Raw genomic sequence first — 19,927 nt, 5'->3', positions numbered from 1 at the left:
GAGGAAAAAAAATAAATAAAACAAATGACTTAACCACAGAAAGAATGAAAGTCTGGCATTTGCAACAACTTGGACAGAAATAAAGATCATACATTAAGTGAAATAAGCCAAGCATAGAGTGGAAATTACCACACGATCTCAGTCTAGGTTAAGTCTAAAAAGTTGATGTGGTGTAAATTAAGAGAAGAATGACATTTTACCTGAGTATGGAGGGAAGGAAGGGGAGAAATTAATCAGTTCAGAGGAAGAAGTTCTGACCTGCAGTTGCACAGCAGATGATTATACTTTCTAATAATCACAGTATATTCCTAAAAGCTAGAAGAATTATTTGAATGTTCACCATAAAAATACACATGGTTGAGAAGACAGATATATTTACTGTAATATAAACATTACATAATGTCTACATGTGCTAACGTATCACATTACACCATAAATATGTACAAATTTATTTGTCAGTTAAAAAAGTATACTTCATTTAAATATAAAGAAACAAGGAAACAAAAAAAAAAAACCTTAGGGCTATCTTTCATTAAAAGTACGAGGTTTATGATGGAGTCCTTATATGAAATGTTGGCAGAAAAATGAGCAGCCAAGGACATTGAGAAAAGGAAGGCAGTAGAAGGTGATAACTTTTTTTTTTTAATGATTTATTTTTAAATTTTTTACAGACTGCAAATAAATGGATGGAATTGGAGAATATTCTGCTAAGTGAAGTAAGTCAATCCCAAAAAACCAAAGGCCAAATGTTTTTCCTGATAGGTGGAGAATGATATATAATGGGGGTTGGGTTGTGGGGAGTGAAAGAAGAATGAAGGAACTTTGAATTGTGTAGATGGAAATGAGATGGAGTGGGGGTATGAAAGATGGGGGAATAAGACAGCCATCATTGCCTATGTACATGTATGATTGCACGAATGGTGTGAGTCTATTTCATGTACAACCATGGAGACAAAATTATGCACCCCATTTGTGTACGGTGATAACAATTTTGTTAGATAATAAGAGATCCATGCCAAGTAGTTAACATCCTTCACGAATTACAGTTGAGACAGTTCTATCATTTTTTTCTCTGGATTTTAGAAACTCATTGTCGCCTATTCTATTTTTCTCCTTTGCAAAGGGGTGGGCATTAGGTCTTTTCTTTCCAGGTCATCAGTTTTACCCCTAAACTACATCCACAGTGAAGGAAAGCTGATCTTATCTTAGTTTCCTATAAGGAGTTGGGTGATTGATTGATAGAAGTAGTTTTAGACTTTGAACAAAGTCTTTTTTTAGAAATAGTCACCCTCACCTTGGTAAAATGATCCCAGTGTGGATTTTCAGATCATAGAGACTGCAATAAATTTTTACAGGTTGAATGTCTCCAAGGTAAAGTTGTTTGGAACTCAAACAGGAGCCACACACTGTTCTTTTCATTTTCCCCAGAGTCTATGACAAAGGTACTATAAAGGTGCTATTTGAAGAGGGGCAAAGAATAGCTGCTCAGGTGAATGATGAAGATATCAACTTCTTCCCTTGTTGAAAGTTACCATAAGGCTCTTGAAGTTGCTTTAGAAACAAATGGAACCACTTTGCCTTAGAATTCAGGTAAGTTCTACCTTTAGGATTCCTCAGAATTATTTGAATAGTGGGGTTGAGTAACATATGTTCATTGAATTTATTGCTTGTGTCTGAGTTTGTTTTAACTGTGGATCATTAAATCAAGTACCTAGTGAAACAGGTAAAGGTTAAGTTTTATTTAAGTAACCCACACAGTCATTTTCTGTAGGGCAGTAAGAATTAAAGTTTTATAATTTATTATTAAAATAATAACTAATGATTAATTGTGATGGATATTTACTGAAAGACTTTTAGACAATATACAAAAAATTATGGATACTTTGCTCCATCTATTTGGTGATATAAAGCATTTACTGTAACTACATTTTTATACAATCAATATATGATCATTTATCCTTCAATATTACTTAAGAATTCAAACAGAGCAATGATATTTTTTCATGACTTCAAGGGAGTCAAGGGAACATAACAAGAAGAAAGTCATGATTTACATTTTGGTGAAGACTGGAGAAAATGTTACGAAAATGAAGAATATATCAGTCTTCTGAATGTGTTGTATTTGCTGTAGGCATTTCCTATTTGCATATACATATGAACACCACTTTTTCTGTTGCAATTCAGCTAAACCTGAGCTGTCAAAAATAGGAAAATAGAGAAGATGACATGAATATTCCTCCAGGATGGGTGATGGAGTGAAGAATCTGGTGCCCTCAGCTCTGTTCTGCACATTTGGGCACCAACAAGAGAGCAAGTCAGTCAGGGCTTCAGGGAGAGTCACCTGGGTTTCAACATGTGAGACTACATTTCAGAGTGTGGCTGCCACCCTAAGTCAAAAGACTGGGAAAGGCAGAAGGTTGCAGTGTCAGTTTTGAGTAACCGTTTTGCTAACACAGAGGATACTGTTAGAAATCAGGACCATTTTAAATGACAATATAACTCTGCAATATCTGACAATTACGTATTTACAGTCTTATTTTGGGAGACCAGATAAGGACTGTACTACATGAAAATTTCAGTGAAACCTCAGTAATTTTGGGTTTTGTTCACTTAGCATAATACCTGCCCCCAAATAGGTAATGATTAATTAGTTAGAGTTTATGCAAACTGATAAGCTATTTTTGTTTTTGTTACTTAATAGACAAAAATGTGAGTTTCAGAAAGTTTATGGAGTTTGTCTGAAATTGTTTTAAGTCAAGATTCAACACAGAAATGAAAGTCATGAAATCTTGTTTTATTTTTTTTCTCTTATGTTTATGGTTAAAGGTTAAGGCAATAAAGCTGACACTGACCAAATTATGATTCCCTTAAAGAATTAAGTTATAGCATCTGGTAAGCAACAAAAAGTAAACAATATAAAGAAGTCAGTCTTAAGTACCAAGTAACACAGAATTCTCAGGTATATGTTATATCATGGGGTGTGCTGTTGTCAGTGAAATATTTGGAAATTTTAGGAGAGTTGGTAAGATTAAATGTGTCCTGGTTAGAAATGGCAAAATGAAATGTGCAGTCCCACTATAGCAGAGTCATAAGGAAATCCAAGGAAAGACACCAAGATTTAAACCATTGTTGCTATGTTGATTTCCAAGAACTTGGACAGCACAAAGGCAATATTGCTTGGGGATTTTCAGGTCATGTGGTAGGAAGATCCAAAGGCAGGCAGAGCCCAGGAGTTGGCTAATTCTGGAGAAAGGTCTCTTTGTCTTGTGGTTAGGATGAGAAGACTTTAGTATCAGTGATAAATAGGGAAACAACATGGGGCCATAGCTGTAAATTTATTCTGATGCATTGGGAGTAAAGGTAACAACCATGGTGCCAGCTGCTGGACCCCTCCTCATACATGTCAGAATAACAGGCAAGGTGAGGCCCAAGGACATCCTTAAAGGCCTACTTAAAAAAAAAAAAAAAACTCCTATTGCATTTATTTTTTTTAATTAGCACATTAGAGTTACACATAATACTGACATTCATTTTGACAAAATCACTCATGCATGGAATATAATTTGTTCCATTTTAGTCCCCAGTACCTTCCTCCTGCCTCCCCTTCCCCCATCCCATTCCTCCTCCTCTCCTGGCCTTACCTTCAACTATTTATCCTTTTTGTGAATTGTTACTTTATAGGACCACATAAAGGTGGAGTTCTCAAATGCACACAACACAGTTTGGTCCACCTCATTCCATGTTCCTCCTCTTTACTGTCCCTCCCCCCACCCCTCAACCCTGCTCTCCATTCCTCTGATGTCTCTTCCATTTTCATGATGCTTCCCTGCTTTTCCTCCCCCTCACTTTGCTCTCGCTTCTGCATATGAGAGAAAACAGCCGACCCTTGACTTTCTGAGTCTGACTCATTTCACTTAGCGTGATGGTCTTCCGTTTCATCTACTCACTGGCAATGCCATAATTTCATTTTTCTTTGTAACTGAGTAAAACTCCTTTATGTAAGTATGCCACATTTTCTTTATAAAAGATCTACTTTAACACTTAACATTTATTTATCATTTAATTGAAACACAAAAGGTACAGATCATATTTTAAATCAGGGAGTTAGGAAGTAATACAGTCAGATGAGATTAAGATTGGTGTTGTTACTCAAATAATCCAGGTTTTTTAAAGATAGCTCATAATAACATGACATTATGTGTTTTAAAAGCCTGAAAATGTGAAATTATTCTAGAATATAATTGTTATGCCTTCTTAGTTTTCTATAGAATAACTGAAAATTGAGAATGTAATACTTCCAAGTAATTACAGAGCACAGATTAAAGTTTTGGACTCATGCAACATATGGTGTTTGTATATGATTGGTAAGTATATTAAATGATAGCTCCTTTTAACATTCTCTGCTTTCTAATAAACTGGGTTGAATACATATATGTGATTACCACCTGTAAATAGTTTTGCATTTTGTCTGAAATATCAAAAACAATAATCTGCATTATCAAAGTCCTTAGTTAGTTGTGGGGATAATTTTTTGCTTATCTGTTTTCCAGTTTTTGGGCCTGGAAAGACATTAACCTAATGACATTTGCTCTATGTTTGACAGCACACTTTTGTCTGTTACTTGATAAAGAATATCGGAGAACTACAACCATTAGGTCAGGCAGAATATTGGCCAAAGACCTGAGAAAATACTGAATTGGTCAAACTCATGAAGTAAATTACACATAAGAAAAAGACTACACTGAAATGAAACTTGCAGTCATTTTTACTAAATCAGAAGAATGTAACTTTGGGGAGAAGTTAGAGCTTGACTAAATTATTTTACATTTTTGTTATTAATTTTAAAAGCTTACAGTGCAATAGCTAATTGATTGAAATGTCTCACTTGAACACTCTAAGAGCCCCTCTCCTGATTATTCTGGATAAGGAATGCCAAAAGGTAATTTTCTCACAATTAATACTGACTTTCATACTCTGGTGGGATTGATTTTTTTTCACTTTATATACACAAATTTGAATGGTAACTTTACTGAAAAGGAAAAGAGTTATGGTATTGAAAGTAATATGTAATTGCATTAGTGCTGATCATTTGTCTTATATAGCTGACCTTAGAGAGTGACTGATATGATTAAGTGAATGATCAGCATATTGATTTTCAATAGTTCTTCCTTAGTCCATTGATCCCATTTGAAATTCTACAAATAGTAAGCAAGTTCTTTACCCTAAGCCTTTTTATAGTCACAGAGACATGAACACACTTGAACTTGCATTACTTTGTGACAGTGATAAGGAGGAGGTAAAAATAATGGAAGGAGCAGGAGAGAACCAGCCCAAGATTCCCACACTAGTCATGTAGGGGCTGAAAGGAGTAAGCATTCTCAGGATGGTTGATGAGGAAAAGCTGGACCACTTATGTACACCAGTTAAAATAAGTTATTTTTTGTGTGAGGGGGTAAGATATCATGGTTTTAGTTGAATGTGAAAAACAGTTCTTTACTTATAAATTAAGTAGATCTAGAAGTTTAAACAAATTCGTAAATCAAACATAAGAGAAGTCATGTACATATTCCTCATGATCCCAAATATCCCAAATTGTTGGTTTTCTATGTATATTTTTAAATAGAATATACAGAAGGGAGTTTCTCACTTAAAATATTACCTACATATTATACTTCAAATATTTGTATTTCTGTAGTATTTTAGCTCAATGTTTCATTTTGTAGATATTTCCTCAATAACAAATAGGAGAGCAAATCTCTGATCTGATTTCTTCCCACTAAAAGTGTCAGTTCTATCATCCTATTGGTATTTGATATCCAGTTATGTCTCATAATACATGGGGATAAAACTACTGTTATATGTTCTCCATTATTCTGCAATGCTAGTCTTCATCTCAGCTATCTAAGATATTTAGTAATAATTAGTATTTTCAACAAAGTGAGAAAAGACAATGCAGGAAATTCTTCATAAATAAAAATGAAATTTCCATTTTCTTCAACTTTTAAATCATTTCCAGCATACTCTGCTTCTATCTAGAGGGCAATATGATCTATCAACATATTTAAATGAATTCAAATAATCATAATTCATCTAATTACAGGTGACCACAACCTGCTCTGGATCATGGAATATAAGAATAACATCACAGAATTTATTCTTTTAGGACTTTCTCAGAAAAAGGAAATAGGCATTCTCTGCTTTTTACTGTTTTTACTTTGTTACATTGCAATTTTGAGTGGAAACCTGCTAATCATGATCTCCATCAGCTGTAGTCAGCTCATTAACCAGCCCATGTATTTCTTCCTGAGCTACCTATCACTCTCAGATCTTTGCTACACCTCCACTGTTACCCCCAAGCTCATCATGGACTCACTATTGATGAAGAAGTCCATTTCCTATACTGGATGCATGACACAGCTCTTTTCCATGCACTTCTTTAGGGGCATCGAGGTCTTCATCCTCACGGGGATGGCCTATGTGGCCATCTGCAAGCCCTTGCACTACACAGTCATCATGAGGAGGCAGAAGTGTGATGCCATGATTGCTGCCTCCTGTGCTGGGGGATTTCTGCATTCCTTTGGTCAGTTTCTCTTGGCTGTCTTCTTACCCTACTGTGGCTCCAATGAAATAGATCACTACTTCTGTGATGTATATCCTTTGCTGAAATTGGCCTGCACTGACACAAGGAAGATTGGTTTCTTGGTCATCGCCAATTCTGGACTGATGGGCATGGTGATTTTTGTGGTCTTGCTGATATCTTATGCTGTGATCTTATCTACTGTCAGGTCTTACTCTACAGAGAATCGCCGCAAAGCCCTCACTACCTGCAGTTCACATATTACTGTGGTTGTCCTGTTTTTTGCTCCTTTACTGTTTATCTATATTCGACCAGCAACTACTTTACCAGAAGACAAAGTATTTGCCCTCTTTTGCACTATCATTGCCCCCATGCTTAATCCTCTGATTTACACACTAAGAAACATGGAGATGAAGAATGCCATAAAAAAAGTATGGGGCAGTATCCTGAGAAGTAAAGGAAATAGACTGAGAGACTTCCCTGCATTTCACCACTCAACTTCTTGAAAATGTTATTGCTACCTTGAAACCTTTAAAATGCATAAAGTTTGGCTATCTGTCATCTACCTAGCAAGCTTATGTGTAGGTCGCTATTTCAGAAAATGTTTATGGTTCTCTGGATGTATGTAGGACTCATCTCTGCCGTACTCTTTTTTTTACAGGGTTTTTGTACATATTGCCTCTCTTCTGTTTAATCTGGTGGTTGTGTGATTAACGTTGCTATTTGGCAGCAGAGTAGACAAGTCAGTTTTCAACCCAAATGAACACTGATGATACTTATCATCCAGTATTATGGATGACTGTATTCAAAGAAGCAAGTTTCAACCTCCAAAAGTAATTTAAAAGTAACCCACATTCATACTTACACTCTCTCATACTCAGAGAATATTCTCAAAGATCTGGGACACAACAATATATCCCAAAACCCCCATCTTTTACTCTTATAACCAGCAGCATTCTTGAGATTCTCATGTTTGCCAAGACCAAAGTTTTTTCAAAAGACACCAAGAAAACTCCATGTTTTGTTCTAAGGCACTTCCTCTCCTAACTCTGTTCATATTTAGGTCAATTGTACCTTTCTGGCCAATTCTAGTACCATGTATTGGTACCAATGCATTGTTTGAGCACTCATGTTCTGGATGCAGATCTGATTACTAACCATGGACAAAGTGGTCAACATGATCTTATATAACACAGAGGTATAATAATGACACAACACCTACCATCTTGTGGAGGATTGGCATGTGAAGTGTTAAAGTACTGCCTATAACATAGAACTTGCTTTGTACTCATAATTTATTTTATTTCTCCATGCTGTGCTATGATCAGAAAAGTTACAGTTAGATGATGGCCTTCCTCAGCAAAAACAGGAGCATGTGCATGAAAAAAATAAATTAACGAACACTCATATGTTTTCACTAGGTTTCTACAACAAGTGAAATTAGAAGTTTTCTCTTGAAGTGGCATGCAGAAAATATCACTTGAACTAGATGGGTGCAGTATTGGGTTTTGCTTTTGCCATGCTAAAAGTAAAATGCTTTGCTTAGGACAATTGAACATCATCTGAAGCAAATTGATCTAATATAAGAGATTATTCAAAGTTGGTTGGGATTGTGGAGGAAAGAAGGTCTTACAAAATTTCATAATATTTAATTATTTGCCAGAAATTTATTTTCAGGCAAAAACAGAAGGAACACTAAATAAAATGGCATTTGTTAAGAGTTGCTAAGATGGCTGAAGCATACAAAAAGGAAAACACATGCAATCCTGAGACTCCTGAATAGGCCCGAGCAGCACACAAGGCAAAGACCAGCTTCACTGCTCAAAAGGGGAGAATCTCGTTCTGATGTACAATAATCATTTTGCCTCTCTTTATGAAGTTGTAACTTTATTATTACAAATAAAATTTCAAAATTAAAACATACATTTCTAACTTATTTTTGTTCTTAGAATAAATGTTTTTAAAAGGTATTATTTAAAAACATGGAGCAAAAGTGGGAAGTCCAATCAATAACAAAAATTTCTATCTTTAAGCTGTTTGTACACTGAAGTTCATCCTTTTCACCTCACAGGGACACCTGTTCATCAGTTTTCCTCTCTCTGCTGGATTGTGATAGCTGCCTAAAAACTGAAGGACAAATGGTCTGAGTCTTTGCAGTTTGGGAAATGTCCTGAGTAGCTCTTCCACTGAGGTTATTCATATCCATCTGAACTTGTGGAGAGTAATCAATAATTCTATGGTTACAGAAGTTAATGTATAGAATATAACAGCAGTTTCAGTCAAGTCTGTCCATAGCAATGCAGACTATTTCCAGGGAAATGCAAGTGACTGTTCCCCTGTGTGTGTTTACCAGTTGTGTGGGTCTTTTAGCCAGTCTCAATTCATGTTGGCATTTCTTATCAGACTAAAAATGTGTGGTACTTTGTGTTCCTGCTGAACTAACCATAATATCTCATTGATGTCTACCTGAAATTCTGATTTAAGTAACCTCTTTCACATATTTTATTTGTGTAAGTGTCATATTTTTTTTTCTTTTTAAATTTTACTATTTTGCAAAATAAACTTCTCTGAGACAAAATATCTTTTGTCTCTACTTTGCCGTCCCTCTTTCCTCACTTCTGATTTCTCCTGTTCTCACAGTTTCTAATTTCTGTCATCTCAGGTTTTTTTAAGGGGAAATCTTTCCCTCCACTGTTACCTCTTCTCAGTGACTGAAGCTGCTCTTTATGAAGACTATCGCTGACTTTCATCTTGATATATCAAGGTTTTCATGAAAATGATTCCTCCTATTTCATGAAGGAATTTTACTTGGTATGGGGGTCACACCATACTCTCCTAATTTTCAGGCTGAATTTCCTCTCTCAATTCTATTTCTGGGCTCTTGATCATCGCATCACATTCTCTATAATGGAATGTTGTGAGTGCTGTGTGCTTTAAATTTTGGGAACTCCATACACTCTCATGGTTTGAAGTACTTCCCATGTTAGAGGACTCCAGAATTCTTGTAGCTCCACTCAGATCACTTCTTCCAACTCACACATCCATCACTGCTCACTGACTATTGTAATACCTCCTGTTCATGCTCCTTTCTGAACTTGTCTCTTTGCCTTTTGTTTTGAACTGAACAAGTTCAGTCCAATCAAGGTCTAAGCCCTAGAATGCTGCACATCGTTTGGACACCCCTTGCCTCTCTACTGTCTGGTCCTGCTAATTTCTATCTCATGCATTCTGACCACCAACCTTCATCTGCTCAATTTCCTAAATGTCCTCTTTGTGGCTTGCCCTGGAAGTTTCATCTCCAGGTATATTTCCTTGGCTAGTCAACTCATTTGCTGAGATTTTTACTCAAAGTCAACTATACAATTCTATTCTGTTCAACCAATATTAAAATTTCCAAACACATTCACATTAACACTTGTTCACCATGAACTTATGGTATCTAATATATCATGTGTTATGTAGTTACCTTATTTAGTTTTGTCAATTAAAATAACAAGCTCAATGAAGGCAGAGAATCAGTGATATTTTTTACTCTATAAAGTAATGTTTGACATGTTGTAGTTAATGAATATTCATGAATGCATAAATAGTTAAATAAATACACTGACAAAAATTCCAAACATGAAATATTACCTAAAATAATAGCTTATTCTCATACAAGACATTATATTCATATTCATTCTTTTATTTAATAAAAGTAAAATTTATTATAGAACATTAAGAATATAATGATAACTAGAATATACTCATATTTATGCCCAAACCAATATTTTATGATGCTGTATTCTAAGCAAACAAGCCCTTTTTTAGGGTTCATATTTTGCAAACTCCTATAGATGTTGTTAGCAGCTCATCCAAATTTCAACTAAATTTTTACTACTATCAGAACCCCAAGATTGTTTGTGCAGACAATTCACCAGTCTTCCTAGATTTAGTAGCTGTCTGGCACAACCTTAAGTCAATGGAACCTAAAAAGTAGTTCGTCATAGAATTTTAGGAAATTTTTACTTCCTTATTAACTTCTGTTTCCTTTTCTTTTTCTTCCTTCTTTCCTGTGGTCTTCAACCCTGCAACAGTCATTTTGCAATCATAAGGACAAAAGCCTCTTGAAAAACATGGTACAGCAAGAATTTAGAAGAGATCTTGATCTTGGATTGATGATTCAAACAACTCTTGCAGTGATTGTAAGTGACTGTATCATTATTTCAAATAATCCAACCATCAGAGAGAGTATAGGGTCCTATTTTAGCTACTTAATAGATGAACCAGTCAAGAAACCTCTAGAAGCTTGGGTTGGGTTACCATCAGTAATTTGCTTTAAATGAATAACTTCTCCAGCTCATGAACACTTACATAGTATGGGCAAATTATATAATCTTCACAGTTGATAAGGTCATCAGACTGGAAGAAGAGAGAAGTATTGAATGGGCCCAGAGGAAACACTGGAGGTGAAAACTGGCTGTGAGTGACACAGTTTTACTAATACAGCAACAAATCTTTTGTACTTGGACATAAATAAAATGTTTAAATTAAAGGTATTATATTCCACCTATTTTATGTGTAATTGTGGGGCCATGAAATCATTACACCTATGTTCTTTTACACATTTATTATGGAATTCAAAATTTTTGAGGGATGAAAAGAAATACTACATGTGAAAACAGAATATTTAGAACAAAATATTTGGAGATACACCTTGTTAACAGCACTTGGAAATCCAAGTTGTGGTTCCAGTGGCAGACTTTGATATTTAGAAAATGGAGCCAGAAAAATGGGCAGAACAAACTAACAACATCTATGATGATACACACACACACACACACACACACACACACTTGGAAAATTACAGGCATTGTGGACAAAGTCATAGACTGGACTATCATAAGTAGATCTTATGAATTGAAAAGTTAAACTCCTGATATTCACAAAAAACCTGCCACATCACATGTCCTTGAGTTACAAAAATTCTGGGGTGTCTTAAATGGGGCTCGCTTCAAACCATGAGAGTGTATGCAGTAACAAAAAGTTATAGGACACATGTTCTGCAATATTCCATTATAGAGAATGTGATGAATAATATCTCTGTTTACACTTTATGTATCTATTTATTTTCCATTTTTTTACAAACTGCCCAATATCTCTGTCAAATATATTTAAAATAACTTGATCCATGTTGCTCAGTACATAAGACACAAAACATTTAAGACCTATTTATGCTTGAGACATGTTACCCCCAAGCTCACCATGGACTCGCTATTGACCAAGAAGTCCATTTCCTATACTGGATGCATGACACAGCTCTTTTCCATGCACTTCTTTGGGGGCATCAAGATCTTCATCCTCACGGGGATGGCCTATGACCGCTATGTGGCCATCTGCAAGCCCCTGCACTACACAGTCATCATGGGCAGGCAGAAGTGTAATGCCATGATTGCTGCCTACTGCACTGGGGGATTCCTGCATTCCTTTGGTCAGTTTCTCCTGGCTGTCTTCTTACCCTACTGTGGCCCCAATGAAATAGATCACTACTTCTGTGATGTGTATTCTTTGCTCAAACTGGCCTGCACTGACACAAGCAAGATTGGTTTCTTGGTCATTGCCAATTCTGGACTGATGGGCATGGTGATTTTTGTGGTTGTGCTGATATCTTATGCTGTGATCCTATCTACTGTCAGGTCTTACTCTGCAGAGAATCGCCACAAAGCCATCTCTACCTTGCAGTTCACATATCACTGTGGTTGTCCTTTTTATTTGCTCCTTTACTGTTTATTTATATTCAACCAGCAACTACTTTACCAGAAGACAAAGTATTTGCCCTCTTTTACACTATCATTGCCCCCATGCTCAATCCTCTGATTTACACACTAAGAAACATGGAGATGAAGAATGCCATAAAAAAAGTATGGGGCCGTATCATGAGAAGTAAAGGAAATAGACTGAGAGACTTCCCTGCATTTCACCACCCAGCTTCTTGAAGATGCTATTGCTACCTTGAAACCTTTAAAATGCATAAAGTTTGGCTATCTGTCTTCTACCTAGCAAGCTTAAGTGTAGGTCTCTATTTCAGAAAAAGTTTATTGTTCTCTGGATGTATATAGGACTCATCTCTGCTGTACTTTTCTTTTTTTTTTACAGGGTTCTTTTTTTTTACAGGTTTTTTTGTACATATTGCCTCTCTTCTGTTTCAACTGGTGGTTGTGTGATTAATGTTGATATTTGGCAGCAGAGTAGACAAGGCAGGTTGCAACCCAAATGAACACTGATGATACTTATCATCCAGTATTATGGATGACTGTATTCAATGAAGCAAGTTTCAGCCTCCAAAAGTAATTTAAAAGTAACCCACATTCATACTTTCACTCTCTCATACTCAGAGAATATTCTCAAAGATCTGGGACACAACAATATATCCCTAAACACTCATCTTTTACTCTTATAACCAGCAGCATTCTTGAGATTCTCATGTTTGCCAAGACCAAAGTTTTTTCCAAAGACATCAAGAAAACTCCATGTTTTGTTCTAAGGCACTTTCTCTCCTAACTCTGCTCATATTTAAGTCAATTGCACCTTTCTGGCCTATTCTAGTACCAAGTATTTGTACCGGTGTATTGTTTGAGCACTCATGTTCTGGATGCAGATCTGATTACTAACCATGGACAAAGTGGTCAACATGATCTTATTATAACACAATCCTCCATCTTGTGGAGGATTGGCATGTGATGTGTTAAAGTACTGCCTATAACATAGAACTTGCTTAGTACACATAATTAATTTCATTTCCTCATGCGCCGCTATGATCAGAAAAATTACAGTTAGATGATGGCTTTCCTCAGCAAAACCAGGAGCATGTGCATGAACAAAAAGAAAAAAAAAACTAAGGAACACTCATATGTTTTCACTAGGTTTCTACAACAAGTGAAATTAGAAGTTTTCTCTTGGAAAATATCACTTGAACTAGATGGGTGCACTGTTGGGTTTTGTTTTTGTCATGGTAAAAATAAAATGTTTTGCTTGTGACAATTGAATGTCACCTGAAGCAAATTGATCTAATATAAGGGATTACTCAAAGTTGGTTGGGATTGTGGAGGAAAGAAGGTCTTACAAAATTTCAGTTATATTTAATTAATTGCCAGGAATTTATTTTCAGGCAAAAACAGAAGGAACACTAAATAAAATGGCATTTGTTAAGAGTTGCTAAGATGGTTGAAGCATATAAAAAGGAAAACACATACAATCCTGAGACTTCTGAATAAGTCCGAGCAGCACACAAGGCAAAGATCAGCTTCACTGCTCAAAAGAGGAGGATCACGTTCTGATGTACAATAATCATTTTGCCTCTCTTTATGAAGTCATAACTTTATTATTACAAATAAAATTTCAAAATTAAAACAGACATTTCTATCTTATTTTTATTCTTAGAATAAATGTTTTTAAAAGGTATTATTTAAAAACACGGAGCAAAAGTGGGAAACCCAATCAATAACAGAAATTTCTATCTTTAAGCTGTTTGTACACTGAAGTTCATCCTTTTCACCTCACGGGGACACCTGTTCATCAGTTTTCCTCTCTCTGCTGCATCGTGATAGCTACCTAAAAACTGAAGGACAAATGGTCTGAGTCTTCGCAGTTTGGGAAATGTCCTGAGTAGATCTTCCACTGAGGTTATTCATATCCCTCTGAACTTGTGGAGAGTAATCAATAATTCTGTGGACAAAGAAGATAATGTATAGAATATAACAGCAGTGTCAATCAAGTCTGTCCATAGCAGTGCAGACTATTTCCAGGGAAATGCAAGTGACTGTTCCCCTGTGTGTGTTTACCAGTTGTGTGGGTCTTTTAGCCAGTCTCAATTCATGTTGGCATTTCTTATCAGACTAAAAATGTGTGGTATTTTGTGTTCCTTCTAAACTAACTATGATATCTTATTGATGTCTACCTGAAACTCTGACTTGAATACCCTCTTTCATATATTTTATTTGTATAAGTGTCATAATTATGTTTTCCTTTTAAAATTTACTATTTTGCAAAATAAACTTCTCTGAGACAAAATATCTTTTGTCTCTACTTTGCTGTCCCTCTTTCCTCACTTCTGATTTCTCCTCTTCCATTCTCATGGTTTCTAATTTCTGTCATCTCAGGTTTATTTTAAGGGGAAATCTTCCCCTCCACTTTTACCTCTCCTCAGTGACTGAAGCTGCTCTTTATGAAGACTATCACTGACTGTCATCTTGATATATCAAGGTTTTCATGAAAATGATCCCTCCTATTTCACAAAGGCATTTCACTTGATTATGGGGATTGCACCATACTCTCCTAATTCTTCTGAATTTTCTCTCTCAATTCCCTTTCTGGCCTCTTGATTATCTCATCACATTCTCTATAATGGAATGTTGCAGAGTGCCGTGTCCTTTAAATTTTGGGAACTGCATACACTCTCATGGTTTGAAGTACTCCCAATGTTAGAGGACTCCAGAATTCTTGTAGCTTCACTCAGATCACTTCTTCCAACTCACACATCCATCACTGCTCACTGACTATTGTAATACCTCCTGTTCATGCTCCCTTCTGAGCTTGTCTCTTTGCCTTTTGTTTTAAACTGAACAAGTTCAGTCCCATCAAGGTCTAAGCCCCAGAATGCTGCACATTGTTTGGATGCCCCTTGCCTCTCCACTGTCTGGTCCTGCTAATTTCTATCTCAAGCATTCTGACCACCATCCTTGGTCTGCTCAATTTCCTAAATGTCCTCTTTGTGGCTTGCCCTGGAGGTTTCATCTTCCAGGTATATTTTCTTGGCTAGTCAATTTATTTGCTGAGCTTTTTACTCAAAGTCAACTATACAATTCTATTCTGTTCAACCAATATTAAAATTTCCAAACACATTTACATTAACACTTGTTCACCATGAATTTATAGTATCTAATATATTATGTGTTATATAGTTACTTTATGTAGTTCTGTCAATTAAAACAACAATCTCAATGAAGGCAGAGAATCAGTGATGTTTTACCCTGTAGAGTAATGTTTGGCATGTTGTAAATAGTCATAAATATTCATGAAGGCATAAATAGTTAAATAAATACACTGACAAAAATTTCAAACATGTAATATTACCTAAAATAAGAGCATATTCTCATACAAGACATTATATTTATATTCATTTTATTTAATAAAAGTAACATTTATTATAGAACATTGAGAATATAATGATAACCAGAAAATTACTCATATTTATGCCCAAACCAATATTTTATGACGCAGTTTTCTAAGCAAGCAAACCCTTTTTTAGGGTTCATATTACGCAAACTACTACAGATGTTTTTAGCAGTTCATTCAATTTTCAACCAATTTTTTACTACTATCAGAATCCTGAGTTTGTTTGTGCAGGCAATTCACCAGTCTTCCTTAGACTTAGTAGCTGTCTGGCACACCTGTAAGTCAATGGAACCTAAAAAATAGTTTGTCATAGAATTTTGGGGAATTTTTACTTCCTTATTAACTTTTGTTTCCTTTTCTTTTCTTCCATCTTTCCTGTGGTCCTCAACCCTGCAATAGTCATTTTGCAAACATAAGGACAAAAACCTCATGAAAAACATGGTAGAACAAGAATTTAGAAGAGATTTGATCTTGGATTGATGATTCAAACAACTCTTGCAGTGACTGTAAGTGACTGTATCATTATTTCAAATAATCCAACGATCACAGAGAGCACAGGGTCCTGTTTTGGCTACTTAAGAGATGAACAAGTCAAGAAACCCCTAGAGGCTTGGGTTATCATCTGCATATGGAGCTTCATTACTGTATCAAGTCCATAATTTACCTAATAGATTTCCATGATCTTTTAAGAAAACACTATTTTGTAGGAAATAAGCTATTCTATAAATTGATTTCATCAAGTCTTCTTGTCTACAGTCAACTAAGTTTGAAGTATAAATTTGTGTGTATTAGAGGAGAATCGATTACTTCAGTGTTAATACACCTATTTCCTTACTAACTTTATTATATATAGACTTGAAGGAAAGTAGAAGAAAAACTGAGTCATAAGCAAAGTAAGTTTTACTATTTTTAGATCACAGTCTGATGTTATAACTGTAAAATGAGCCATAAACTGTTCTGGGTTCACAACACCAAAATTGGATAGAAATAATCATTACCCTCACTCACAGAAAGTTCAAGACATATATTGTATGTATATTTCATATATTATGTATATGTATGTGCACATATACATTTTATATATGGATGTGTGTATTCTGTGTAGTGTGTTTGTATATATACTGTGTAGTATGTATGTGTGTGTGGTGCAGGTTCTAAGACTCTTCCTCTTTGTTTCCACTAACTCATTCACTAAAGCCACTGTGATTAGCATATGATCTCATTGAGAGTGGTCCAGAGGACATGTGATGTTGTTGGTGTTTTGTAATTGTCAGGAAGTTAACTTTCCAACAAAAAGATCCATTTATGATAGTACACTATGTGACTCTGGACATAATCCGTATAATGTTCCTAGTATATACACATATACATACCTATAAATTAGATTAGATTAGATTAGATTAGATTAGATTAGATTAGATTAGGTATCATATATGTTGCCATAGTAGTTGCTTTCATTATTGGGATTTCACAGAACTTACATGTGTTTTCCAGAGAAGTTAATCAGGTTAGTCAATAAGAAATTGTATCTAAACCTCTGACTTTGATGTTCAAATCTTTAAAAAACTTTGCAACATTACCTGTCCACTACCAAAGTGCAGGAGTTCTGTTATTAATAGTAACCTAGTGAAAGAAGCACAGGTGTTTGGTTCCTTCAGTATTTGAGGATATCTATTGTTGAGAAGAGGGAAGTACAAATGTCTCTTTGTAACTTGGTGCTTGTCTCTGAAAGTAACTCTAAACTGAGGTAGAAATTTCTTTACTGAGAGCAAGACTGTGTCTTTTCTACCATATTTCATTGGAAGGAAACAGGACATTGACAAACTTTAGTTTGCTCTGCTCATTTTTCTGGCTCCATTCTTAAATATCAAAGTCTGCCCTGGATCCACAACTTGGATTTCCATGTGTTGTTAACAAAGTATATCTCCAAATATTTTGTTCTAAATGTTCTTTTTTCACATGTAGTATTGCTTTTCATCCCTCAAAAATTTTGAACTCCATAATAAATGTGTAAATGAACATAGGTGTAATGATTTCATGGACCCACGATTACACAAAAGATAGGTGGAACACAATACCTTTAATTTAAACATTTTATTTATGTCCCACTACAGAAGATTTGTTGCTGTATTAGTAAAACTGTGTCACTCACAGCCAGTTTTCACCTTCCATGTTTCCTCTGGGCCCATTCAATACTTCTCTCTTCTAGTTGGATGATCTCATCAACTCTGAAGTTTATATAATCTGCCCATATTATGTAAGTGTCCATGTGCTGGACAAATGATTCCTTTAAAGCAAGTTGCTGATGGTAGATGCTTAAGCTTATGAAAATATCACAGGATAATGAATATTACTTCTAAGATTGCACATTTGCAAACATAAATATGTCTTAAGTGCTTTGTGTCTTACTACTGATCAAAACATGGGTCAACATTTTAAATATATTTGACAGAGATATCTGGCACTATGTAAAAGAATGGAAAATAAATAAATACATAAAGTATAAACAGATACAATTTTAAAATACTTAGCAATTAGATTATGTCAATTCTATAACTTTGAGTGTGTATTCAATATACTGTTTAGTCATATGCTGTTAATAAGATTACATTGTTCCTTATGTTCAAAAGTAAATGATAATAAATTGCATGAATTATTGCTAGAGATAATTTTTTTCTGGAATGAATAGAATTTTCTTCCTGATATTCCACAAGATTTTAAGGTTGCAGGAGTAATAAAACATTAATGGATATGAAAGATTCTGATAGGTCAAACATCAGCACAACAGTGCCTGGTTCTAAAGGAAAATATCACTGCCTCTGCATCTTCCCTGGATTTCACCCTAGTTCTGAGGTAGGAGTGACTAAATCAGGAGATCTGTATAGATGCAAAGGCAGCAATTCTGCTGGAAAAAGACAAGTGCCTGGACCAGGGAAGACAATTGGGAGTTGAGAACAAAGACACAGAACTAAGACAGTTTATGAGATTTACAAGACATGGGAGAATAGAATAATTATAATATTAGTAATTACTTAATGCAGAAAATGAATAAGTTGAAAGTCATTAATGGAAACTAAGAGCTAAAAGGATTTCTTTCTCAGATAGGCACATGGAGGTTTAGCATAAATTTTTGTCCATTCAGACATCACTTTTGAACTATTAATGACATAAGTGAATGTTCTCAATTTGTGAGAATAACATATATAGTAAAATAGAGAAAATACTATGATTTGTTCTTAAAAATATTTTAATATATTTTGCAAGAAAAAAAGCATGTGGATTTTTTTTTGTTGTTGCTTTTTGTGACTCACTCTCCTAAACATGAAGGAACAATTTTCTCTTTCATACACTATGAAATCCTAATTGGTAATAATGGAGTTCATTTCAATGTATGCTTTTCCAAACTTTTTTATAATTTTAAGAGCAGAAAATTTCATCATATTTAGAAGCAAATGTGTTAGGAATTTGTAAAATTTCTTTAGAAGACCTCCATATCATTTTATCTCCCTTCTTTTTTCTCTGCTTTTATCCTGATTTTACCATACCTCCAGAATTGTTTTAAATTCCTATAAAGTGTTTCCATATTCTAAAAGTCTTCAGGATCTCAATTATTTTCCTTTTTCATATGATCCTATAATGCAGTCCTTCTCCATAATAGTATCTTCTTATTTTCCTAAGGAGCACTTTTCGATGCAGAAACAAGTTTGATGAAATTTACTTCTGGTGTCTCTAGAAAAATCACTCAGTAGTCTTTTTATATTTACAGGAAGATTTGCTTATTATTACTGTGGATCAACTTGTTTTAACAAATGCATTTATTTTTCAGAACCAAATTCAGTGGAAGGTACAGAGATTTCCTATATATACTTTAAATATGCACAGCACTTTGAAACTGATTTCATTGACTAACAATATGCATATAAAGTTTATTGCATGTCTTTTTATGTCTTGATGACCCACTGCATATTAACATTAAGTAATAATCCTTTGCCTGTATTTATTGTTTGTTTTTTTTTTAAAGGTGGTTCGTCCACTGAAATAATGAATGACAAATCTGATTCCTTCAGATTGGAAGAGCTACAAAGAAGTATACTATAAATAATTTAACTATAAGATAATTTGCATATTTTAAAAATTAATTTGTGTGTTTCTAATGCATTTTTGTCTGTTATTTTTTTTTCTTACATAGTAGCAGGA

The 19,927-nt window shown here is 34.8% G+C and overlaps 1 protein-coding gene and 1 pseudogene across 1 annotated transcript; both read left to right on the top strand.

The window, feature by feature from the left end:
• The first annotated feature begins 4,188 nt into the window (after positions 1–4,188).
• Positions 4,189–7,083, top strand: LOC124975458 (olfactory receptor 4P4-like). The gene is made up of 2 exons (XM_047538165.1): positions 4,189–4,364; positions 6,101–7,083. The coding sequence occupies exons 1-2, from the start codon at positions 4,358–4,360 to the stop codon at positions 7,081–7,083; spliced, it is 990 nt and encodes a 329-aa protein (XP_047394121.1). The 5' UTR covers positions 4,189–4,357.
• A 3,609-nt stretch (positions 7,084–10,692) lies between these two features.
• On the top strand, positions 10,693–12,552 carry LOC124975457 (olfactory receptor 4P4-like; annotated as a pseudogene).
• The last annotated feature ends 7,375 nt before the right edge of the window (positions 12,553–19,927 follow it).

Source organism: Sciurus carolinensis, unplaced genomic scaffold (assembly GCF_902686445.1).
Source record: "Sciurus carolinensis unplaced genomic scaffold, mSciCar1.2, whole genome shotgun sequence".
Lineage (NCBI taxonomy): Eukaryota > Metazoa > Chordata > Mammalia > Rodentia > Sciuridae > Sciurus > Sciurus carolinensis.
Note: the sequence above shows the minus strand (reverse complement) of the source record. Positions and strands in the feature narration are given on the sequence as shown.